At 44.2% G+C, this 27,115-nt stretch overlaps 1 protein-coding gene and 1 pseudogene across 3 annotated transcripts in view; both read right to left on the reverse strand.

Moving 5' to 3' along the window:
* HS1BP3 (HCLS1 binding protein 3) overlaps nucleotides 1-27,115 on the reverse strand; it is a 74,559-nt gene that overhangs the window by 13,019 nt on the left and 34,425 nt on the right. For all 3 annotated transcript variants that reach the window (XM_054023287.1, XM_054023288.1, XM_054023289.1), the window contains exons 5-6: nucleotides 8,117-8,274; nucleotides 7,509-7,644 (exon numbers count right to left, since the gene is read on the reverse strand). In XM_054023287.1, coding sequence (XP_053879262.1) covers nucleotides 7,509-7,644; nucleotides 8,117-8,274 — 294 coding nt within the window. The remainder of the gene's footprint in view (nucleotides 1-7,508; nucleotides 7,645-8,116; nucleotides 8,275-27,115) is intronic.
* On the reverse strand, nucleotides 5,011-5,116 carry LOC128835174 (small nucleolar RNA U3; annotated as a pseudogene).

Here is a 27,115-nt window from a genome sequence, read left to right on the forward strand (position 1 = left end):
GCAGTGCGTATTCTGGAAGTGAAAGGATGACCTTCCATTTTTGGTGGTGGCAGCTGGGCATGATGGAACTATACCTCATTGTTGGATCTGGACACAGCAGTTTCATTCATTCTCATATGAGTGGCCATACCGGGTCAGACCATCTAGCCCAGTATCCCGTCTTCCGACAGTGGCCAATGCCAGGTGCCCCAGAGGAAATGAACAGAACAGGCAATCATAAGGTGATCCATCCCCTGTCACCCACTCCCAGCTTCTGGCAAACAGAGGCTGGGATACCATCCCTGCCCATCCTGGCTAATAGCCATTGATGGACCAGTCCTCCATGAATTTATCTAGTTCTTTTTTGAACCCTGTTACAGTTTCGACCTTCACAACATCCTCTGGCAAGGAGTTCCACAGGCTGACTGTGCGTTGTGTGAAAAAATATTTCCTTTTGTTTGTTTTAAACCTTCTGCCTATTAATTTCATTTGGTGAACCCTAGTTCTTGTGTTGTGAGAAAGAGTAAATAACACTTCCTTATTTACTTTCTCCATGCCAGTCATGATTTTATAGATCTCTACTATATCCCTCTTTAGTTGTCAATTTTCCAAGCTGAAAAGTCCCAGTTTTATTACTCTCTGCTCATATGGAAGCTGTTCCATACCCCTAATCATTTTGCAGCCCTTTTCTGTACCTTTTGCAATTCCAATGTATCTTTTTTGAGATGGGGTGACCATATCTGCACACAGTATTCAAGATATGGGTGTACCCTGGATTTATATAGATTAGGGCTGTCAAGCAATTAAAAAAATTAATCGCAATTAATGTGCGATTCATCGCGTTGTTAAACAATAATGGAATACCATTTATTTAAATATTTTTGGACGTTTTCTACATTTTCAAATATATTGATTTCAATTACTACAACACAGAATACAAAGTGCATAGTGTTCACTTTATATTTATTTTTTATTACAAATATTTTCACAGTAAAAAAAGAAATAGTATTTTTCAATTCACCTCATACAAGTACTGTAGTGCAATCTCTTCATCATGAAAGCTGAACTTACAAATGTAGAATTATGTACAAAAAATAACTGTTTTATTTTTCAATGCAATGTAAAACTTTAGAGCCTACAAGTCCATTCAGTCCTACTTCAGCCAATCGTTCAGACAAACAGACTTGGTTACAATTTGCAGGAGATAATGCTGCCCGCTTCTTGTTTACAAGGTCACCTGAAAGTGAGAACAGGCATTTGCATGGCACTGTTGTAGCTGGCATCGCAAGATATTTATGTGCCAGATACACTAAAGATTCATATATCCCTTCATCTTCAACCACCATTCCAGAGGACATGCGCCCATGCCAATGATGGGTTCTGCTCGATAACAATCCAAAGCAGAGTGGACTGATGCATGTTCATTTTCATCATCTAAGTCAGATGCCACCAGCAGAAAATTTATTTTCTTTTTTTGGTGGTTCGGGGTCTGTACTTTCCGCATCTGAGTGTTGCTCTTTTCAGACTTCTGAAAGCATGCTCCACACTTCATCCCTCTCAGACTTTGGAAGGCACTTCTGATTCTTAAACCACGGGTTGAGTGCTGTAGCTATTTTTAGAAATCTCACATTGGTATCTTGTTTGCGTTTTGTCAAATCTGCTGTGAAAGTGTTCTTAAAACAAATAAGTGCTGGGTCATCATCCGAGACTGCTATAACATGAAATATATGGCAGAATGCAGATAAAACAGAGCTGAAGACATACAGTTCTCCCCCAAGGAGTTCAGTCACAAATTTAATTAATGCATTATTTTTTAATGAGCATCATCAGCATGGAAGCATATACTCTGGAATGGTGGCTGAAGCATGAAGAGGCATACAAATGTTTAGCATATCTACACATAAATACCTTGCAATGCCAGCTACAAAAGTGCTATGCGAATGCCTGTTCTCACTTTCTGGTGGCATTATAAATAAGAAGCAGCTGGCAGCATCTCTTGTAAATGTAAACAAACTTGTTTGTCTTAGCGATTGGCTGAACAAGAAATAGGACTGAGTGGACTAGTAGGCTCTAAAGTTTTACATTGTTTTGTTTTTGAGAGCAGTTATGTAAAAAAACAAAATCTACATTTGTAAGTTGCACTTTCATGATAAAGAGATTGCACTACAGTACTTGTATGAGGTGAATTAAAAAATACTATTTCTTTTGTTTATCCTTTTTACAGTGCAAATATTAGTAATAAAAATAACAAAGTGAGCACTGTACACTTTGTATTGTGTTGTAATAGAAATTAATATATCTGAAAATGAAGAAAAACATCCAAAAATATTTAATCAATTTCAGTTGATATTCTATTGTTTAACAGTGCGATTAATTGCGATTAATTTTTTTGAGTTAATCACGTGAGTTAACTGCGATTAATTGACAGCCATAATATAGAGGCAATATGAAATTTTCTGTCTTATTATCTATCCCTTTCTTAATGATTCCCAACATTCCGTTAGCTTTTTTGACTGCCACTGCACAATGAGTGGATGTTTTCAGAGAACTATCCACACTGACTCCAAGATCTCTCTGAGTGGTAACAGCTAATTTAGATCCCATCGTTTTATATGTATAGTTGGGATTATGTTTTCCAATGTGCATTACTTTGCATTTATCAGCATTGAATTTCATCTGCCATTGCCTCCCATACATTCTGGGGCTACCCAGAGTGAATTGCCCTGCAGGACCCTGGGGTTATGAGGTTTCAGGCCTCCAGTGCACTTGGAAGCCCCGGAGAGCAGGAAAGAGTGAATGAAGCCACAGTGCCAGAACCCAGGAGGAGGTACCTCATCCAGGTTCCCCATCACCACCACACATACTTGCTAAGAGTGCAGGAAAGCTGACCTCAGAGGAGGTCCTTTAATAAGAGCAACACATATGCATGGTAGGGAGAAGCTGTGTTGGAGTGGACAGGGGGATTTTGTGGCAGAGCAAAAGCCTTGTGGTGTGTGGAAAATTATCTCAAATCAGGGGTGGGCAAACTACAGTGGATCCGGCCCGGCAGCCGTTTTAATACAGCCCTCAAGCTCCCACTGGGGAATGGGATCTGGGGCCTGCCCTGCTCCAGCCAGGGAGCAGGGTCGGGGGCTGCTCCACATGGCTCCCAGAAGCAGCGGCATGGCCCTGCTCCGGCTCAGCCAGGGGGCTCCGCTCTGCACACTGCCCCTGCCCCAAACTCCACCCCCACAGCTCCTATTGCCTGGGAACTGAGGCCAATGGGAGCTGCAGGGGCAGCACCTGCCGATGGGGCAGCATGCAGAGCTGCCTGGCCGTGGCTCCACGTAGGAGCTGTAGGAGGGACATGGCCGCTGCTTCCAAGAGCCACTTGACGTAAGTGCCGCCTGGAGCCTGCATTCCTGAGCCTCTCCCCATGCCCCAACCCCCTGCCCCAGCCCTGATCCCCCTTATGCCCTCCAAACCCCTCGATCCCAGTCCGGAGTACCCTCCTGTACCCCCAACCCCTCATCCCCAGCCCCATCCCTGAGCCCACACTCCCAGCCAGAACTAGCACCACTTCCCGCACACAAACCCACTGCCCCGGCCCTGATCCCCCTTACGCCCTCCAAACCCTCGATCCCAGCCCGGAGCACCTGCCTACTCCACAAATGCTTCATCCTCACCCTCACCCCAGAGCCCGCACGCCCAGCCAGAGCCTTCATCCCCGCCCTGCACCCCACTCCCCAGCCCGGAGCCCCCTCCTGCACCCTGAACTCCTCATTTCTGGCCCCATCCTAGAGCCTGCACCCCCAACCAGAGAGCCCTCACCCCCTCCTGCACCCCAACCCCAATGTTGTGAGCATTCATGGCCTGCCATACAATTTCTATTTCCAGATGTGGCCCTTGGGCCAAAAAGTTTGCCCATCCCTATGTTAGAGGCCTGTGAAAGTGAATGGAAGGAGGAGGAGCCAATCTACCTACTTTTACTAGGAGCTACTGCTACACAGGAGGAGAAAGCAACAGCTGCCCTCTGGGACCAAAGCCCCCAGTGGGATGGGAGCTATTAATCTCTTTAAATCATAATCATTTTCCATATTAACAATAATCTGACTATGACACACAATCCTTGTGGGAAAGCACCTGCAGGTAGTAGAAACCTCAAAGGGGGTTTCCCAGTGGAGTCCATTTAGTTACATACATATACAGAGGGCATTGGGTTTACTCACCTAATGTAATAAAGCATAAAACAAGGGATCTGCTGTTCTCTTGATTCATGGGAAAGTTGCGTGGATAAATCCCTTGGTGTTCTCAAGAGAACAGACCCCAAGACTGTACAACAAGTCAATTTAGGGCTAAAATCTAATCTCAGATAAGTGGGCATGTACTGGCATGGTCTTGAGTACTCCACCACTGGGCATGCATGTGTGAGCCGCCCTCCACATAATCTCGGTTAGTGGTTACTACCAGAGGGGGGAAATCAGGCCATTTTATTTGTATTCACAGGTTTTAGAATACAGCCATACTTCACTTATGTTTGTCCTTAGTACAGTATATCCCTTAATCATACTATCCAACACTAAATGGATCTGTTTGATCTAAGACAAGCTATTTGCAAGGATCTTGACTTCAGGACTTCACTTAGGTTATGGTGCTGACTTGATTTCAGGCTTCCTCTGCTCCATTTTTCATTTCAAGGGGCACTCATAGATGGTTTTAGGCCCTGCATTTAAGCTCTGTAAAATGGGTTTTCAAAAGGGCTTCACGTATATATAATATGATGAGACAACTATGTCTTTTTCAAAGGTGACTTGCAGATCAGTATTAAGTGTATTTTGTGTGCTGCATGCACTAAACAACAAGGATAAAAGAGCTGTTCACCTCATGTGGTTTTGAAACTCTCCTCCCCTTTGCTTCTCCACCGTACTTCCCACTATTTCATATCCCACCCCGTGGAGTTTCTTTTTCCAAAGCGATGCTCCGGGTTGTGATGTCACAAAGACTCCCCTATCCCCGCTGGGGAACAATGATTTGGGGGAAGGCTCAGGAAAGTCCCTTTAAAAAATATTTTATATCCCACATGGATTTGGAGAGAGATACTTTCGGCTACACTTTTCTAGTTACAAACTATAGAAATGATCCCTGAAAGTATAGTCTATTAAGATCCCTGTCTGGTCTCCTCTGTCCCTACCCCAGTATGCCAGCTCCAGCAAGGTTCGCAGTAGCTGGGACGCAATGCTTGTTGATGTATCTGGATGGGCTGATTGGAATTCTGGAACTAATGGGGTGGGATGGGGATTAAGTTTAAACCACTTGTGCACTGAGTGGTCTCTGGACTTTGCTGTTTAAATAATTCAGTATTTCACCCTTCATTAGATCCTTACACAAATATCAGTTCCTTGAACAATAAGACAAACTTTGCCCCAAAAAAAGAAAAAAAAAATCCACTGCTGGTAGGGGCCGCAGTTTTGGGCACCCAACTTGAGACATCTTGGGGCTGGATTTTCAGAAGTGCCATGAGGTGCAGTGGGAGCTGCAGATAATCTGTGCTTCTGGAAATCAGGCCACAAGTGTCACTAGTTCGGCATCAAAAATTGAGGTACCCAGAATCAGTGACTACTTGTGAAAGTTAAGCTGCAAGGCTTCAGGGTTCACAGGTAAATTCTCTTTGGGGTGAAAAGAAGAATTCCACTAGGTTAAGCCAGCAGAAACTCATCTGTCACCTCACATGGTCCCTGTTCTATTTTGCTTCCCATCATGTCCATAATCAGACTCCAACATTTCTTTCTCCCCATGTTCTATGTTTTTCAGGTCCTCTGCTAATTTCCATCCTTCATTATTTCTTGTCCTCCAATAGCTCTTCCTTACTCCTGCTATTTCTCTCAGTTCAGTTTACCTACTCTCTGCTATGTCCATAGGGCACAATCTTTCTACATCCCTACCAGGGATAAGATTTGTCTCTAGAGCAAGAATGATTCCCGTGCCATTTTCCAGTAGGGTCACACACTTGATTTTCTGCTGGGTTACACCTACTTGTTTCCAACTGAATGTTGGCATTGACAGCTGCTGAAGGCATTGATACTGGCACTGTGACAATTCAGGGGGAAAAAAATCAGTCATAACTTAAAGAATTAGTATCTTCTCCCTCTTTTTTCATTCTCACCAGCTCTGGCAATTGATCAACTGTCGCTAGCTTCTTCAACACCAAATCTATATAATGGCATGATCTGGGCCTCTTTCACTGTGCCTGAGCAGGGAAGACTGCATAATTTGAAATGACATTAATATGACAAATGGTCAGGCTCTTTCCACTGCTTTCATGGCTAATGGGGGAATTGCACTAAATAAGGCACTTTTGTTCTAGTTATATGAACAATTTGGGTGAAGCGTGTTATGCCTAGATTATTAGCACAGGATAAAGCAGACATGAAAAGCTGTGAATGTGCGTGTTCACTCCCAACATGCCACCTTAGTAAATCGAGTTATGTCTTGCCACATCATGTCTTGTAAATATCAGATGTGCCCCCAAAGTGTAAGAGGAGATGGCATATAACCTAACTTAACCTCTGCATAAATTAAGCCAGGTATTTCTGCTGTGATATGTTAGTACTAAGGCATTTTGTATAAACAATAGAGGTTGCAAAACTACCAGCTCCAAGGGATTAACACCACCCATCAGAATTTTTGGTCTCTACTCAGGACTGGTTACTAAAGTAGGATACTAAAAAGCTGGATAGCAACTCATAGCATGAGCGAATAGGTGATCCCGCAGTTAGGGGGCCAGCCTGGGACTCAGGAGACCCACATTCAACTCCTTGCACTGCCACACACTTCCCGTGTGAGCTTATTTTCTCTGAGCCTTAATTCCCTATTTATAATGTGGGAATGATCAGAGCAGCAAAACTACCTCAAAGGAGTATTGTGAGGATAAATACATTAAATTAAGAGGCACCCAGATACTGTGGTAACTGGGGCCATATTAAGTACTTTAGATAGAGGGAGGGCATGTTCGTGAATGCTTCCTCCTACCTCAGAGCCTCCTGATAATCCAGATCTTGCATAGTTCTGATTAAAATATAAACACGTCTTAAGAGACACTGTTTAAATAAAGAGGCAGCCCAGTCTAGTGGCTTGAGCACAGTGTCCGAGCATTGAGCGCCTAAATTATAATCTCAGTTTTGAAACAGAGTTCATCTTTGCCCTTGGACAAGATACTCCTCTGCCTTCATTTCCACATTTGGAAAATGGAGGGCTGACCCACCCATCTAGCCTCCTGAGGATTATTTGTAAAGCACCTTGAAAAAGTAAAGGTGCTACCGTTTGTCAGTGCCCATTATTGTTAAGCTTTAATAAAGATGTTTTGTGTTTGATTTTCAAACTTTTAAACAAATGTCTGCCCTTGTCTTGGTTAGTATGAACGTCAATCCACTTTCAGCACAGAATGTTTTTTAAGCTTTGCCCTGGAGTTTGTGGCCTTGGGATCTAAATTGCTTCCTGCTCAAGAATGCTTAGTGGACATCATTACCACAGGACCCGTTTTAGATGAATACCTCAATAGCTCCTCTGTGTCCTCTTTGAGGCTGGTACTTAGCGCATAGTCCTTGTTCTCACAAGCCGTTGGCAGCAGTAGAGAGTCGCCTAGTTTAACAGTCCCACCGAGGTCTGGGTCTTCAAATAATTTCAGATCTAAAGATTGAATCATCAGAAAGGTTTAGTCAAGCTTCAACTACAACACCACCATGACTGTTAGCAGGGGAATCAAGCTGTGTGGCTGAAAGGAAACGTCCTACAGAAAATTTATTTTTATAAAAAGTCTTCCATATCCAAAGTAAAAATCCACAAAGCGCTAGGAAATACATTCTTGATACACTGCACTAGCAGGAGCTACTGGCTCGACTCACCCATCCACATAAGCTACACAACAACTACAGATCCATAACAACTGAGAATCTAAAGTCCAACAGTGTATGGCTATTGCAACTGCAAGCCATGTTTATTTCCACTTCTAGCTAATTTACAGCTGAAGGTCTGGCCCAACATTCTTACGTCAAAACCCAAGTTTCATGTGCTGCACCATTCCATTTTAAATACAAGAGCCTTATAGAAGCTTTAGGGGCCACAACCTAACTGTACATAATAGAAAATGGAACACATTTACTCTCTTTGGCTGACGAGTTCTTCTTGGAACTGGAAGATGAAAAATCTTTTACTGGGCCAAATAATCCTTCCTCAGGATCTACTTCCTCGTCAAAAATGGTTAACTTGGGCTTGACTTCCTTGGCTACAGGAGGCGTGGGCTTCTTAGGTTTTTTAGATCTAAAAGTACAAGAAACAAGAAAGAAATTCAGCTGATATTTCTTATGTTACAAGAACTATCAAGGAATTCAGGCGGAAATGGAAGCAAGATGTATTTTTAAAACTACAATAGTATCACATTTGGTTGCAATTTTCTCCTCCTTTTCAGGACTTTTCATTCATTTGGGAATAAGAATGGTAGACTCCTGAATAAATTTCAGCACCATTGAAATAGAGGGAAGAGGAAGGGAATGGCTTGATATCCACAGAATGGCCTGGACCCATCTGGCCACGCTGCAGACACTGGTTAAATCTGTGTGGTGTTTTAAAAAAATCCCTGTGAGCCTCTCTCCCCAGCCAGTGGTTACTACTTTAGGCCTGTGTACCTCACTGGTGAAGAGAAGGTAGCAGATACTTTATCACTGCAAACTCACCCCCATCAGTGGACATACGACATTGGGGGCTTCTCCAGGATCTGCACCACGTTTGGCTGAGGGAGAGGCAGGCCCATGAGCCCACATCCTTTTAGTCTCTGTAGCAATCTCACTCAAACATTTAGAGACATTCACGACAGAGCGAGAAGCACAACTGTGACATGCTCACAACCCGCTGACCCACTCAGAAGATGGGCAGCCATGCTCTGTATTAGCTGGAGCTTTAAGGCGGCCTTCACAGTTAGGTACCACACATTACAACAGTGCAGCCTGACGTAACAAAGGGGAAAATTCAAGAGAGAAGTCGGCATGTGGGGAGCCAGAGAAAATGGGAGGCTAAGAGGAAATCTTTGGGTGAGAGAATTTAATTTAAAACAAGGGAATGCCTATTCATTAGGGCATCAAATCATTTGCACAGAATCTCCTGATATTTGGACCTACACATGTAACAGCCACATCCTCGCAAGGTGCACCCCCAACAGGCACTTTTTGCACTAAAAGATCTGCTCTTCTTCTTTACCCAGTACAAGGTCAGGTTTCAGTCTATAGTAAAACCATTTAGCAGCATTTAAAATACTATTGCCATCAAAAAAAACAAGGCAATAAAGTCAAAGAGATTAAAAGTGCATTCCAGACACGTTAAACAGGCCAATAAAATACTCCCCGGATTATGGCCACACACAGAAGGTAAGCGGAGTCCGGTTACTTTTCATAAGACTTTATTATCAACAGAACATCAGCCCTGGTGAATAGTATGTTCCTGTTGTTGCTTCATCTCTTAGCAACAGCAGAAGATGCACTTTAAATGACTACACAAGATCCATATGTAATGCTTAATCACTGACTGCTTTGGAAATGTACGGCGCTGACGGGAAATGACAAGGAAGTAATTGCTAAACGGCTTGCTAAACAATTTAAAATGGCAACAAACTGAGTTTGTGTTTTGGTGCTCAGCTGCTACAGTGGTTCGGGGCAGGGGGCTTCCTGTGGTTAGGGTGTTCGCTAGAGACCTGGACTCAATACCCTGCTCAGCCTCAAACTTCCTGTGTGACCATGGGCAAGACACTTAATCTCTCTGGGAGTCAGTTCCCCATCTGCAAAATGGAGATAATAGCACTTTCCTACCTCACAGCGGTGTTGAGGAGAAATACATTCAAGACTGCGGTGCTCAGATACTACAGAGCTGGGGACCATATAGGTACCTAAGATCTGTTAACTTCTCTTTCCCAAGTTACAAAAAGCCCATTTTTCTCCAAGTACACAAGCCTTCTAACAGCATGGTCACCCTTAGGACATAGGTGAGTAGATAGTGGAGTTCATGTGTAAGTTTCTATCCAGTCACCTCTCTGCCTGATCCAGGCTAATAGTATGTATACAGGGCCGGCTCCAGGCACCAGCTGAGCAAGCTGGTGCTTGGGGAGGCAGATTGTTGGAGGCGACATTCTGTCCAATCCTAGGGCAGCACAGCCGCTTTTTTTTCTTTTTTTGTTCTTGTTCCGCTCCGGCCGCCCTGTAGGGGGCGGCGGCGCGGAGAACCAGAGCGCCCTGCAGGGCAGTCCTCTTCCTTCCCTCCCCACCGACTGGAGCGGAGCCCTCGCGGCAGGCGGCGGCGCAGCAGGAGGGGCCGCGTGGCAGCGCCCCTGCTGTAGCCCTGGCTGCCCCCTTCTCTCTCTCCCCCACCCGCTCCCTCCCCCATCCCCCCCAGCCGGTCCCCCGGCACCCGCGCTCCAGCCGCGCCGCAGGGTGTTTTTTTTTTTTTGCTTGGGGCGGCCAAAAAGCCAGAGCCGGCCCTGTATGTATAGTAAAAGCTGCATAGTTCTGCAGCATGGTTTCCGTAATCCTTTCTTTCATGCCCTTCAGCCTCAGTTTTTCCCTTTATTTGACTAGATGCAACCATTCATCCATCCACCTCATTCAATTACCTAGTAACATTTCAGCTATTATTGCCAAGCAACTTGTTCCGTTATGATTTTAAGAAGGCAAACACTGGAGAGATGCACATTTTAAATTCTAACATTAAAACATCCCGAGGCAGATATCTGGAGGCAGCTCTTCTCCATCCTGCAATTGCTTAAAAGAAAAATATACCTTCAATCTCCATATAACTGATCTTCAAATATTACAGCAGGAGTGATGATGAAAAATCAGGTGCATTGCTACAGAGAGAAATTTCCTTAGCCAGTTGGATGTTATGTTTTCTTTTTGCATCTTTTTGCACTTATTGTGCATTTGTGCTGGGATTTTCCTATTTTAAAAGTAGATTTTAGTGCTCAGTTATTAAGTACTGGCTTAACAGCTGCGGAGAGTGAAGATCTTTGTAGCCTCAAAACAGGTACTGCACAGTGCTTCCAAGCACTGCCCCATCAATGTGTCTTACTTCTGATCTGAAGAGAGCACCTCTAGGGGATAAGAGGATCATTAGGAAGCTTCCAGAAAATGATTATTTCCTCCTGAACAAATTAGATGATACTCACCTTTTCTGGGCCAGATCCTCAGCTGGTGTAAATCAGCAGAGCTCCATTCACGCCGTATTTGTGCCCAAGCCGTCATTGGCATAGAAGGAATAGTTTATTGCTGCTTTTCTTTAAAAAAGTTTGACTTGGAAGCTGGTGAAAGCAACTCCTGCATGGCATCAAATCCACTAAAGTCAATGGAAGTGGAGAGCCGTTTGAACTCCCTCAGATAAAGTCAATGGAAGTTGATGGATCTTAGCACCTTACAACCTCTGAACATGCAGGCTGGAATTCTCAACAGAACCTAAGAGAGTTAGATGCCAAAATATCATTGGGATTTGGGCACCTAACTCCCTTAAGCTCCTTAGGAAATCCCAGCTGTAACATTCCAAGGTTGAGATTGTGAACACCTTACCTCCAGTGGAAAGCAGGTACTCACACAAGCTGTCCCTTTGAAAGTCAGCAGATGAGGAAGGGTTTCATGATCTGGCTCTGAGAGTATTGGCATTTAAGAGCATTGTAGTGGCGGGAAATTGCAGGGGAAGGGAGTAGAGCCAGAACAGCACTGTCACAGTGAATAGTGTATTAAAGAAAATGAACTGAACTGCAAAGACTTGCTGATAATCCTCTGTTTAGTCTAGCAATCGAAACTATCCCACACTCGGTCATTTTTAGTCTTGCCAGGATACATCACTGGACCATTGCAAGGCCCAGGACTGAGAGCACAGAAAATGACTTGCCGCATTTTCTAAACGTTACCAGGATGAACAAGATGATGGATCTGCGTCACCTTACTACCCTTCTAAGGACACCAGCATTGTACTGCCAAGCGATTCATGTTTACCAGCAATGTGGATTTCTTGAGAGCAGAATCTAAGCCAGAAAAGATTCCCACAGTTCTGTATTTAGCTGGCTGGTTCCATGCCACCCCCTGCAATAGCAATAATCTTATTTTGAGGGGGAAAACATGAGTGTATAAATGTTGCACTGCTATAAATCCAGGGCTCAGTCTTACAAGAGGGCAGAACAAGGAGTTGCCAGTAAGACGACTCTGTCACTCATGACCCAACAAGTAAGGTCAGCTGAGGTGAACAGAGAATGGTTAAAAGCAGCATTATACCCAGCATGTGTTATGAGGAATGAAGCAGCTGGCTGGGAGAGTAACTTGCCATGGGAACCTTCAGGGCACCGGAATAGGAGGGCCCAGGAGGCCATGGCCCTCCCACTTTTTGAAAGTGGATGGGCCTGGTTTGGCAGGTGCTCCACCCTTCCTCTTCCCTCTGAGCCCTCCCCCAGCCAGGCAATGTCTCTGACCCCTCCCCCTGCCCAGAGCAGGAGGAGCTACAGCTCCCTACAGCTGCCCGTAGCTCTTACCTGGTCCCGGCTCTGGCTGGGGTGCCCGCAGCCTGTCCATGGTAAGAGCGGCGCAGGCAGCAGTGGGGAGCCACGCTGTGGAACCTCCACTTGCCCTGGGCAGGGGGCCCGTAGGGTGAGGACACGATCCAGGGGCTTCTCTTGACACCCCGCCCCCAGCTTGCAGCTTGACCATGGGCGGTGCCTTGGGCGGAAGAGATGGGGCGCTTGGGCCCTGCCCTCCCCCCACTTTTGGGCAGGCTCTGCCATCTTTGGGAACCTTCAGAAGTATTTCTATGTCTGGACCCCAGGGTTGCCTCAGTTATTAATTTCTCCTTCACGGAGCTCATCTATCTACATTACACTCATCACCTTGGTATCTGGTACCTGAAGGTTATTTGAATAAGACACTGCATCTGATTGGCAGTAGGATTAATAGACACTCCTAAAAATGGCTCTTGCCCATATCATTTACATTTCTTGGGAAGCACTTAAGCCCCTATGCTTGGCCCTGTCCTATCACACATCCACTTCTCCCTACACAGCAGTGCTCACAGTTCAGGCAGAAATGCTGAGCACTGTGCATATTTCTTCACACTATGTGATGACCTCTCTGCACAAAGGCTGAGCAAATACTTGCACTTTGGCTCTCTGCACTTCTTTCACCAGCTTACAGGTTCCAATGCTGATAGAGCTGGAATCAGCCATGCCACTCACTGGTCACTATCCTTAGAAAACTGACACTCATTTGGAAAGAGTCCTGGAGCCCTGAAGCATGCTATAGTTCTATGGGATAGAACACAAAATGTTACCTCTGCTATAAGGTGGTCCCAAAAAATCCCTAAAGCTAAGATACTTTATGTTCAATTCAATAGGTTTTCAGAATAATTTCTACAGACCTTTATTAAAGTTCTGACCTTACCAATTTCACCCCTTTTGAGTTCCATGAGTGTAATACTAATTAGGCCACTGAACGTTCTCAGAGATCAAGTGAAGACATTTGAAGATTATGAGCTTCAAAAAAGACTCAACAATGTTAAAACTTTTTGTTGTATAAAACCCTGTACATAAAACCCATCTGTGTAAGCATTAAGGGCCAAATTTTAAACCCATTTTTATGGGCACTATTATTTGCATCTGCAGTTTATAGAGACAAGGTGGGTGAGGTAGTATCTTTTATTGGAGCAATTTCTGTTGGGAGAGAGAGACAGACTTTTGTCTACAGGTTACTTCGGTATAACTCAGGGGTGTGAATAATCCACATCTCTCTGAGTGACATAAGATACATCAACCTAAGCGCCAGTGTAAACAGCACTATCAGCGCTGTAAGTACTGTAGTGTAGATGTAGCCACAACCTTTCGAGCTTACACAAAGCTCTTTTTCAGGTCTGGGAAATGTGCTCACAGGGTCACAGCTAAATACAAGGTGGAACAGAAGTGGCCCATTAACACCTCTTCAGTCAAAGAGGGAGGAAACTTGGGGGGGGAGGAGGGGGGGAGTTAGTGGGTTACAGATTGCTGTCTTAAGCCACAAATCCAGTGTGTCTATTTAGCCAATGATTTTTAGTGTCTTGCAACATCATGATGTGACGGGTTGGATCACAGAAACCCCCCTGGGAGCTGCCACCCCGATGTGCAAAGACTACCCCTGCTTCTGCTTTCCCTGCCAGATCAGGACTCCAGCACCCTGTCTTGCTGAGCCAGACACTCCCGTCTGGCTCCAGACACAGACCCAGGGTCTGAATCACTTGTCCCAAAGCTGCAAGTTTACCTGAAAACAGCTCGCAGTAGCGTGCTTGTCTTTAGCACTCAGATGCCCAACTCCCAATGGGGTCTAAACCCAGATAAATCCGTTTTACCCTGCATAAAGCTTATGCAGGGCAAACTCATAAATTGTTCGCCCTCTATAACACTGATAGAGAGATATGCACAGTTATTTGCTCCCCCAGGTATTAATACATACTCTGAGTAAATTACTAAATAAAAAGTGATTTTATTAAATACAGACAGTAGGATTTAAGTGGTTCAAAGTAGTAACAGACAGAACAAAGTAAGTCACCAAGCAAAATAAAATAAAATGCGCAAATCTATGTCTAATCAAACTAAATACAGATAATCTCACCCTCAGAGATGCTTCAGTAAGTTTTTCTCAGACTGGACATCTTCCAGGCCTGGGCACAATTCTTTCCCCTGGTACAGCTCTTGTTGCAGCTCAGGTGGTAGCTAGGGGATTCTTCATGATGGCTCCTCCCCCTCTCTGTTCTCTTCCCCCCTTTATATATCTTTTGCATAAGGCGGGAACTCTTTGTCTCTCTGGGTTTCCACCCCCCCCCTCACTGGAAAAGCACCAGGTTAAAGATGGATTCCAGTTCAGGTGACATGATCACATGTCACTGCAAGACTTCATTACTCACTTGCCAGCACACACATATACAGGAAGACTCACAGGTAAACACAGCCATCTGCAAACAATGGGAGTCATCAAGATTCCAAACCATCATTAATGGTCCACACTTTACACAATTACAATAGGCCCTCAGAGTTACATTTTATATTTCTAGTTTTAGATACAAGAGTGGTACATTTATACAAATCAGATGATCACACTCAGTAGATTATAAGCTTTGTAATGATACCTTACAAGAGACCTTTTGCATGAGGCATATCCCAGTTACTTACATTCACTTATTACCGTATTTTCTCTAAAACTATCTCAGTTACATTATATTGACTTATCAAGTTTTTATAAAACCATATAGACTGCACAACGTCACACATGAATTTTGGCTCCAAGGCTCATCTTTAGAAGGTGTTGTGCAGGTTTCCTGTGAGGATGAGGACTGATAGGTCAGATAAAGAGTGAGCGCTTTGTGAAAAGTGTCACCCACAGGTGATGCAGTGTTTTTTCATCTTTTATCAATTTTTTGTGTGAGCTCATGCGATAGCGTAGTGATCGTCTTGTTCACCCACACAATTGTTATTGGGGCATTTAGGGCACTGGATGAAGTACATCCAGTAGGACTCTTGGATCCTAAAGGTGTGTTGTGTGGGGAGATGTGACTGCAGGTTTTGCATCTGTTGTTCTGGCAGGGTCTGGTGCCGCTGATATCCTGGGCCCAACACAGTTTTAGGAAGCTGGCTGACTGGTCACTGGTTCATCCTGTCATTGCCCCTGAGAAAACAAGACAGCAGGTGCTGAACTGAAGGCAGGCTTGCTGAGATGATCACAGTGAATTATGGCCTAAATTCCTGGTCTCAGCCCTCAGAAAGATAACAGGCCTGAGACCTAAGGAGCTCACAACAGGATAAGTGATGTAGCCCCTTGGGAACTCACACAAGTGACTTCAAGAGCTGTATCAAGGACACTCCTAACCCACAGGACCAGATTTTCAGACCTGCATGCATGTATATTTATGAACACAATTACTCAGCCTGCACACACAATTGCAAATTAGTGAATAAACAGGCCTGGATTGTTAACACAGTTTGAAAATCTGGGTGATGATTTTTTCCGAAATACAGGCAGGAAACAAAAAGTTCCAGTAATACATGAAAGAATTATATTAACATGTTAGGACTAGCACTCGAATTCATAATTTGAAGGAAAAAGCTAATTAATATAAACCTGCATCTCAATCTCCATTTAGAAAACAGGCTTGAACAACTAAAGTGTTACTATACTAACACTTCTTCAGCTTAAACCACTGCTATAAAACAAAGAGCCTCTGCACATTGGTTCACACAGAAAACAAAATGTCATCTGCTGCTCTCTCTCTATTCCAAGTGTTCACTTTCCGAAGCTGTATGATAACAGACAAGACAAAAGGGTCATTCTCATCTGCCCGGGAGGAGGGGTGCCGAATGGGAAATCTAAGCCAGCCAGCTCACCCAGAGTGACAGCTCAGCACTAAGCACTGTTGACAAGCGCTTACTGTAGGGCAAGTTCACCTCAAAGAGTCGTCGGCCTTTTCTTGCAGACACCAGGGCAGAAAAATCAGTTAATAGTGATTGAAATGTTTTCAGGGTCTCAAAAAGCAAGAGAAGAAGTTATAAAAGGTAGAAAAGTACCCTCATTTTGAAAACAATTTTCAGTGAGAAAATTATCAAGGAGGGAAAATTTCCTTCTCTGACATCTTCGGACCAGGCTGCTCTTGGATTATATAGTTCCAACCAACCAACCAACCAACCAACAGCCGGGGACAAATCATTAAGGGCAAGTTTTACAAGAGTTCAGCTCCCATTTAGGAACCTAAATACATGGCCAGGTTTTCTGAAGCACTCAGCACCCAGGAGTTTCTATTGTTCTGAATGGAAACTATCGGATGCTGAGCTCCTCAGAAAATCTGGCCCTTAGCTTTTAATGACGCTACACTCCTATGTCATTTGAAAGCAGACCTCCAACCGACTGTAGTGAAACTATTTTTGTTGATATACAATAACCAATATCTTTAACCATAAATATGAATAGTTCCATGAAAACTCTGATTTTAATGACAGGTTTCAGAGCAGCAGCCGTGTTAGTCTGTATCCGCAAAAAGAACAGGAGTACTTGTGGCACCTTAGAGACTAACAAATTTATTAGAGCATAAGCTTTCGTGGGCTACAGCCCACTTCTTCGGATGCATACAGAGTGGAATAAATATTGAGGAGATATATATACACACATACAGAGAGCATGAACAGGTGGGAGTTTAATCTGATTTTAATCTACACAGGCACTAATTTACACAGGGAAGGAACCTGGACTGGTATACAAGTTCTTAAAGGAAGAAAACCGCCAGGTATGAAATATTTTCTCATCTTTCTGGATCTCCTAGACCAGTCCAGACATTTGGAACGGGCTAAAACAAGGTTTTAAAGGTTAAGGCTAACAAGATAAAATTTTCAAAATATATCAGGATGACACATTCACAGCATACAGTGATAATGAAATACTTTCTCTTGCAACTGTAACTAGGATTGATATTAAAACAGCAACTGCTACAGTTAAAAATGTTCAGATCAGTAGGGCTGGATAAACTGTATCCAGAGGGTTTTAAAAGAATTGGCCAAGAAGCCCTCTGAGCCAGTGATGTTGATATTTTAACAATGTTTTGAATTCTGGGTAAGTTCCAGAGGAATAATTTTTTAAAAAGCTAATATTATGCCAATATGTAACAAGGTTAAATGGGACAACATGGGTATCTTTACACTGGTTAGCTTGATATCAATCCTGGGTAAAATCATGGAAAGGCTGATAAGGGATGCAATCAGTAAAGAATTAAGAGGATGGTCCCATAAGGTTAATACCAATCAGCATGGTTTTATGGAAAATAAGTCTTGCCAGACAAACATGATATTGTTTTTTAATGAGATTACAAATTTGGTTGATAAAGGTAACTGACATAAAGTTTGACATAGTATACTGAATATGTCCAAACCCTCGTTCTTGCCTTATGAGGCAGGAGAACAAAACCTCTCGGTCCACCTTCTCTGGGCGGCAGGGATGCTGTTGTGGCCAAAGCCACTACAGATGTAGCCTTCTTGATGCTCCTCTGCAGCTGGTTCAAGTCCCTCCTCTGAATAAGGCAGAGTAGAGACCCGACCTTGGATTCCCAACATCCCAAGTGAGTGCCTTAACACTTAGCTATTGGTTTTCTGAGGTCTCTGTCTCTCTCTCGGACCAAAAATTCCACCCTGGATCCGAGAAACCTTCCAGATGAAAGGTTCTACAAAACAGACTCTTTCCTGCAAAAAGTCTCATTTTCAATGAGCTGGCATTTTCTGATGAAAAGCTGTTTCATCAAAAAAAAAAAAATTCCCAACCAGCTGTAGGCCCAACCCTACACAGGAGTTATTCACAAATGTTTTAATCCCAAACACAGATTTAGCATCCATCACTAACTGTTCCAGGTGTGGGCCTTTAGATAGTAAACTCTTGAGCAAGGTCTGCATCTCACATCTGCAAAGCACTGTGCACATGCTGTATACAGATCTAACCATAAAAAAAAAAAAAAGAACATACAAGGAAATAGGAGTGACTAACGTAATGAAATCCAACCAACCTTACACTTTATATGTCCTCCTCTTTTAAATGTCCTGAGCAGCTTTATGATCTATGTCAATTAAGTTGATATGGAGAGAATGTAAAGCGCCTCACCTAATAAACATGTATTTACTGTGTACTGGAGAGGTTCAGAGCAGCAGACACAAAAAGAGAGAACAAGGTTCCACAAATAAACAGCTTATAGTCATATTTTAATCTAAACACAGGGTAATCTCTCTCTGACTTGACTCTGCCCTGGCATCTCTTTAGATTTCACTTTGTACATCACATATCGCTGCTGGACAATGTGAATGTGGTTGGGAAAACCTGAAATGCCGAGGTCTCCACATGTGTGCATTTACGGTATCAAATTTAATAAAACCTTTAATATCAGTGAGTAGGATTACTACAGTTTCTAAAAAATAACAATGATGAATGCAAACAGCAATCATTTCTGGCGTTAGTGACCCGTTCCTTGAACAATGAAATAGTGAAAAACTGATAACAGTTGTTTCTCGTTTAGAGACATATTTGAATAATTTTTCAGAACCACTCAATCAAGGAATTGATTTGAATGTGAAATTAACCCAGGGCCTGATTTTCAGAAGTGCTGAATACCTACAATTCTAAGTGAAAGCAATAGGAGCTGCAGGAATCCAACACCTCTGAACATCAAGCCCTAAATACAGGATGCTATTCTTACGGAAGAGCGGCACTTAATCATTTAGAAACTGCTTTGCAGGGGTTTAATTTCATGCTGCTTAATCATCCAGTGCACTTCATCTCCTGGCAGTCCACAGTGGCTCCTGCTGCACATGCCAGTCAGCTCCTCCATTACTTGCTGTGCTCATTGGCATAAGAGACAAGATTTCCACTGTGCTGCCCCCTCAACTGAATTCGCTGCGAAGTGTGCTCCATCACTACTGCATCCAAATGCTGAGCAGACACGAGAACCAGGGACATGGGAAGATCTCTGATTGTGTGTGTACAAAGTGGACGGAGAAGCCTAGAAGAAAAGGGCCCGTTTCCTTCTACTCCCCCAGCCCCAACCTCACTCTAGCCTTCGAGGTTCCTTGGAAAATTATGTCTCAAGCACAGTTGCCAACTTTCACGTGGTAAATAAGCACCCCGACTTTCACAATAAGCCAAAAATCAAGTTAATCCCATTTCAAAACAAGGCCAAAACAACCAGTCCCTAAGAACCCCAACACTCTACGTGACTAGATTCCTCCCCAGTGTGCAGTCTGGGACTGTGGTGGGCCCACTGTGCACACCTGACTCTCTTCCCCCCTTGCCCCTGCTTGCTGGGAGTAGGGTGACCAGATGTCCTGATTTTATAGGAACAGTCCCGATTTTTGGATCTTTTTCTTATATAGGCTCCTATTACCCCCCACCCCCGTCCTGATTTTTCACATTTGCTGTCTGGTCACCGTAGCTGGGAGCCAATCAAAAAAAAGAGAGGAAACAAGCTACAAGCAAAAAACTAGCCAACAAGCAACTCACAAGCCAATTAAGCCCAAAACAAACCCAATTTCTGAGGCTTTTTTCCGTGGGTTTGGCATGTCTCATCTCAAGATATCCACTCCTCTAGTCCTGGTATATACACAGTCCCACCCCCGTCCTAAGAGAGACCTCTGGCAAAGTACAAAGGATGCTCCAGTCTAAAACTTCCCCTGATATACCTGTTACACCACATTTCAGTAGCTTGTTATAAGCAAGACAAATGCTGGTTACTAAGGCAGTGGACAGATTCCAGCAACAGCTAGGTAGTATATGTAGACAAAATTACACCATTTTAAAGGTATAATACCTTGACTAGTTGATGATATGGCCCCAGGAAGCACCTGGCTTAGACTGGTCTTCCCTGCCCTCGCCTCAACCACATACTCTTCAGATGGGTCAGTTTTCTTCTTTATTGTTTTGACTGCTGTGTCACTAGATAGAATGAACCAATTGCCAAAACCGAGTAATGGCTCCGCAGGAAACAACATAAAGCAAGACACACTGGAACACTGTAGGAGCTAAGTGATGGTGTGAATGTAGACAGAACAGCACACACTGGTGGTTGGTCACCGACTACTGGCTCCCTGCCAGCCAAGAGATCATCTGAACAATCTGCTTTTGTAATGTGAATTTAACAGCTTTTCAAAAGTGAGGACTTAAAAAAATGAATATCTGTGCAATGGATCCTAGAAATAATTTGTATGTGGACCCCTAAGGTCATGAATAAAACCAATGCAAGAATAAAATTCTATTTCTCACACAAAAGACTTCATTAAGATTGTATGTATAGATGCAACAATTCATGTTAGAGGGGAAAAAGCCTCCCTCACATGTTCAAAACTGAGGAAATACAGAGATAAGTCGACACTTCTCAAGCCAGGCACCCGCCCTCCTTAACTCCACCCATGTGGGGAGTTTATCATTTTCCTTTCTTGGCAGAGATAGTCAACACAATTCACTGACTCATTGCTTTTAGAATTAGATTCATATATATGTGACTCTGACACTTCTCAACCCACAAACCTTGCATTTTGCATGTAAATAATTTCAGGACATGGGCACATGAGGTTTGTATATGGAATCACAATAGTTGGATAATTGGCTGCTATATGGAGTCATGGGACCCTATTTGGTGAAATTCTGTTTGCCCTCTGCATCTGGCAAGATCAGGCCTTTAAATGAAGAATAATTCAACCTAAACTGCACAAAGGCACTAAGTGTGGAATGAGTGTCCACATGGAGACTTAGTCGGAATATTCACTGTGTTTTAAATTCACATCCTAGCAATTTCACACTAATTTCCCCATGAATACCCTGTGTAGATAAGCCCTAAGAATGAGAGCCAAATGCCAGTGCTCCACAATGTAATGGGTTATGGTAGTACTCCATTCTCCAGCCAGGACTGATGCTACTAGACTAGCCTCCTTGCTTCCTCTCTCCAGTTGGCCATTGCGCCCACCTTTTCTCCAGGTAATGAGTGAGGCACCATCATTGCCTCCACAGAAGAGTTAGTACTGATGACAGAGTGCTGCAAACAGCAACTTTTATTACAAGTGAATGATATGTACAACAGGGCCCAGTCTTCACCAGCATTAAGGCCTTTAAATATGTATTTAAGTTCATCCCTGTTCAGCAAAGCACTTAAGCACATGCTTATAGTTAAGCGTTTTGTTGAACTCAGGCCTAAGTGCATCTGAAGTCTGAACCCAACCTTCAACCCCCTTGACAGAGCATAACACAATAGTCTCAAAATGTCTGTCTAGTCATCAGACTTCCAGCTCCACCACGGACTCCTGTGAGACCTTGGACAGGTCACTATATTGGTGACTGTTACTCACCTCTACAATAACAATAGCATGACCTACCTCCCAGGTGTGTTGTGTGCTCCAGCTGCAATATATTATTGGTGCTTTCCAAAACAGACTAGTATTTTTAAAGTTAACTTAGCATGGTTGTAAAACACCCAAAGGACAGACCCAGAGACTGTGTCTTATTTATTCATTGAACAGATACCTCATTGGCCCAGACAGTACAAACTTCCCATACTGCTCCACCAGCTTTCTCAGTGCTAACCAGAATGGACCACTTTAGGAGTAAGTGTGCTTCCGCCGCTTGGCCTCTCTTCTGCTAAGTGTGTAACCTGCTGTGGTACTTTGTAATGAATATCTGTCACTGGGCCTGGGCTAGCTTCAAACATACAGTGTTAACATAATGGGCTCTGCATCCCTTTCCTGATGGCTCAGAACCATCAAGTCCCAGGCAGGAGTCTCAGTTTAACATGAAAAGATCAAAACCATGGTTAAAAAGGGCATATATAGTAATCATCACTGCTTTCAAAAAGAAAAATGAATATCCACAGTATAGTTTGTAATTAACCTCTCAAAGTCAGAATAGATTTATTGTCCTCTCTATAGATCAATTCCTACTGTATAATCAAATAATAAATCTGGATAGGAAGAAGTCACACTCTGGGAAGGGAAAAGCAAAAAAGTTCCATCTTAGCTCCAACAGAACCCACACAGAGCTTTGTTTAACACATCAGAAAGGAACAGCTGTGGGGCGTATTTTATGCTATGCCTATTTTTCATGGCACAGTTCCTAAAACACAATTTCTAAACATATTTTCTATCGACAATAACCTCTGCAGGATCAGATAATGTGCAGTAACACTTGCTATTCCAGCAGCGCATTGCAGAGACTGGAGACAGATCAGCTCAGCAAGGCCCCTATGGTTCCATATGCCCAGAGAATTATTATTTTATACAACAGCTGTATGATTTATTACAAGATTTTCCCCTTGTTCCCACTTAGCTAACTGATGGTGTGCTACGGTCTCTCACTGCTGGCTCCCCCCCTCCCCCTTTCCTTCATTTGGGGATAAGGATTTGGGGGGGGGAGGGAGTAGAGGCAACAGGGACAGGGAGCACAAATAGGTTTTCATGGACTCACAGGTACAAACCTCAAGCATCTGAATCCCAAGTGATCTCTGCACTGGGGAGTGAGGTGGAAAGAGGCCTGCGGCTGTGTATGGGCCTGCTCAGGAAGAGCTCCTTGCTGCTGACTCAGTGTGTGAACTTGGGCAAGTAGTTTGACCTTTCAGTGCCTCAGTTTACTCACCTGCAAAACTGAGATAATGGGCGAGATCCTCAGCTGGTATAACTTAGTGCCCAGCCAGTACAGCCAATGCAAATTTACATCAGTGGAAAAACTGGCCCAATAACACTTGTCTACTTTTACTCACAGTGGTGCTATAAATTAACTAATGTTCATAAAATGCCTGGCAATCCTTTGGACAAAAGGCCCTGTGCAGTAAAGAAAGTACATGATTATTCTACCCTGATGTAATGAACCAACCTTACTTGGAATAAATGCTGATGACAAAAAGAGCAAAGATGTAAACAACAATTCTACACCATTTAGTTTTTGCTTTAGCAGTTATTCTTGCTATGTCATTAATTCAGGGTAAATTATATGAACTTCTGCTAAAAATCAACAAAATTTCCATATCCAGATCCGTAAGCTGATCAAAATTCAAACTTCCCCACATAAATTTAAATGATTACCACTTCTATCTATCTTACCTCAGCATCTGACCCCATTATTGTAGCATCTGAGTGCCTCAGGCTTTGATGTATTTATCCTCAGAGCATCCCTGGGAGGTAGGAACGTACTGTCCCCATTTTACACCTGGGGAACTGTCACAGGGTGCCCTACCCACAGCTGTAGTGCCTCCTTCTGGCTATGTTTTGGGATTAGCTCTGCCTGGCCGATGCCCCTTCTTGCAGTTGGACTCTGTCACTCTCTCTGTGTCTCACTCTCTCAGGGCTCGGCTTTACCCTCTCTGTGGCTTGGCTCTCTGGCCAAGTCACCGTAGTCCTTCCTTTCTGGGATACCAAAGTGTCTCACGGCCCACTGACCTAGGCAGTCTTCTCATTCACTCCCCCCCTTAATGGTGCCACTTCAGCAGTGCCTGGCAGGGGAACCCAGGCCCACTCTTTACACTGGGTTCCAGCCCAGAGACCCTACAACAAGCAGCCAAGGTCTGCACAGTCCTGAACCTTACTGCTATATCACTGGGCTATTTCCTACCTTGCCTTCTCTCTAACCCTGAAAGTGACCACAGCCTCACTCTCCCATCTGCCCTCAGCTGCTGGGCTTTATACAGGTCCCTCCTCTTACTGTCCAGATAAGCCTCATCTCTAATTAGTCCTTGCCCCATGGCTCCTCCTCCAGGTGCAGCCTAGGCAGTTAATTGGCCCACCTAGCCACCTTAACCCCTTCAGGCCTTGTGTGGGGTGCAAACCCCATGACAAGAACTGAGGTATAGAGGGGCTAAGTGACTTGCCCACGGTCACACAGGAAGTCTGTGACAGAGCAGAGAATTGAAACCAGTTAGAACTGGTTGGAAATACTACGCAGTTTTTCAGTGGAATGGCCTACTGAAATCAAAACATTCAACAGAGATGGTTTGATTTAGACAAAGTTTCTCTAGAAACTGGCCAAGGTTCTTATGGGAAGCTGGCTGGTTTCCTGCTAGCTTGCTTGCCTCGCTTCTCAGCAGCCCAGACTGACGAACCCAGGCTGCCAGGGTCTGCAGCTCTGAAGCAGATTGCCCTCAAGTCGGGGACCCCACGGTTTCCATCCCCTTTTGCAGAGAATTTAATTTTTTTTTTTTGGTAACTACAAAATAGCCAAATCCTCCATGAAATGGAATTATCTTTCTCCATCCAGCTTTAAAACCAGTTCTCCAGAGTCCCAGGTTAGTGCCCCCTGCACACACTGGACCACCTGTCCTGCTCTCTACTTAATTCATAAACTAAACTGTAAACTCTTTTGGGAAGCGACTGCTTGTTTATAATATTTGTATAGTGCCTAGCACAGTGGGACCCAGGCCTCTAAGTATTACTGGAATACAAATAATAAATAACAACAATAGAGGGTCAAATCTCATTGCCCTTGAAATAAATGGACAGACTCGGTTGGAGCTGATTTAGACCTCAAGGCCTAGATTCTTAAAAGGTATCTAGGCATTACTTGTGCTCAGCATTACAATGCCTAACTGATTTAGGATCTTAAACCTCATTTTCAAGTGGTACTCGAGCAAGAACTTCTCTGACAAGCTCATTCCACTCAGGTCCGGCCCATGCTAGAAGTTTGCAAGCAGCAAACCTCTCACAGAATTGAAAAACAAGACCTCTTTAGCAAATGGATTGAGATAATCTTGTAAAGTTATTGTGAGGTCAAGAGGCAGTGCTGTGTGTTCAAGGAAGCTTTCAAGACTCTCTAAGTAAACACTATTCCAGACAAAAATATTTGCAGTTCAACAAAGGAGGGCACAGAATCGGTTTGGAAATCGTCTCTTTGCTTGGCTGCTCCAACCAGTTTAGCTACCATGTTTGGCTAACTGCAGAGTTGCGAGGGAAAGCAGCACTGGAGGTAGCAAACCTAGTACAGATTCAAATAAATGGACTGTTTCAAAAATTTAGTTATTTTTAGCAAATGTGCACTTGGTCCACTGCTTCTCGTCCTAAGTCCTACCAAACACTGTGTTCCCAGCCTATAGTTAATCAAATGTTAGAATAAAAGCCTTAAAATTCCACCTGGGGACTTTTTCATTTATGTAGTTATTTTTCCTTTTTGTGCCCACGAAACATCTTGAACTACTGGGAGGTGTGATGGGGCGCCTGCCGCACACTGGGCTCTAAGGGGGTAATAGAGCCCTTGGGAGGCTGCATAGGAGGCAGCCAATCCGAGAGGGGCTGCGAGGAGCAGCCAATCAGGGCCGGGCTGGCCCATACAAGAAGGGCTGCAGAACACAGCAGATTAAGTCACTCCTTGGAGCTTGAGGAGGGAGGTGGACTGGCTGCCTTACAGGCTGAAGGCAGCAAGCACCCTGGACAGAGCAGTGCTGCAGGCAGAGACCCAGGGAGCTAAAGGCAGCTCCTGGTGGGCTGCAGACATTTGCAGGCTAAGGCCCTAAGGCAAAGAGGGTGCTGGGGCTGCGGGGAAGAGGCCCAGGGAAATCTACTGAGCAGTTGGAGGGGGCACTGCAAGCAGCGGCCATCTGCAGGGTCCCTGGGCCAGGACCTGGAGTAGTGGGCAGGCCTGGGTCCCAACTCCCACTTGCCACTGAGGAAGTGGCTGGACTGAGGGACTGCGATACTGTCCCCTGGAAGGGGGAGGGAACACAGAGTGTGGCACACCCAGAGGGCTGTGTCCCGAACAAGACGCTGCAGTCCTGGGAGTGACGTGGGTCTCTGGAGCAGAAGCGATGGTGGCGAGACATCACCAGAAGAGGGCACACTGGTATACATAGCTAATCCCCAGGACGGCCAGCAGGAGGCGCCGCAGTGGTGAGTCCCGTCCTGTCATAGGAGGACATCTAGCACCGCCTGCTGCTAGGCAAGCTTCCTCAACCCTGAACTTGCTTCACACATGATCAGTCCTTGTCCTCTCTCCTGAGACTGCCACAGGGGTGTTCGTCATGGCTGCAGTAGTTTTCAATGACAGTCACACCCGTCTACTAGGATCTGGACAGAGGCTGGCCGTCGGTTTTAGATATTCCGCTCAATGTGAAAAAGCATTTGGAGGTTGATCCAAAACCCACTGAAGTTAATGGAAAGATTCCCATGAACTTCAATGCCCTTCATCGTCGTTAAGAACAGCCTGGATTTGATTTTGCATTTCTAGAGTGCCTTCCATTACAGGATCGCAAAGCTTTTGGCAGAGCTGAATTCAGCCTCACAAACCCACCTGCAAAGTAAGTATTAACCTCTGTTTTCCCATTGGGAAACCAAGGCATACAGCTGTTAAATGACTTACCCAAGATCACCCTATGCCAGATCCAGGAGCAGAACCTAGATGTGCCAATTCCCAGTTTGTACTTTAAGCTGTGTACTTTTACAAGGCCATTCTTCCTCCTTGAGCTGGCAGTCTAGATGGGAAAAGTTCCACAGTGTATTACCAGACTACAGATCAATCCAATTACCACAGGAGAATCTGATCCTAGGCTGCTGTAATTTGCACCAGCTAATAACTGTATCGTTATACCAGACAATTAATGGCACTTCTGGAAATGTTTTATGGTTTGCTCC

This window comes from Malaclemys terrapin, chromosome 3, assembly GCF_027887155.1.
Source record: "Malaclemys terrapin pileata isolate rMalTer1 chromosome 3, rMalTer1.hap1, whole genome shotgun sequence".
Lineage (NCBI taxonomy): Eukaryota > Metazoa > Chordata > Testudines > Emydidae > Malaclemys > Malaclemys terrapin.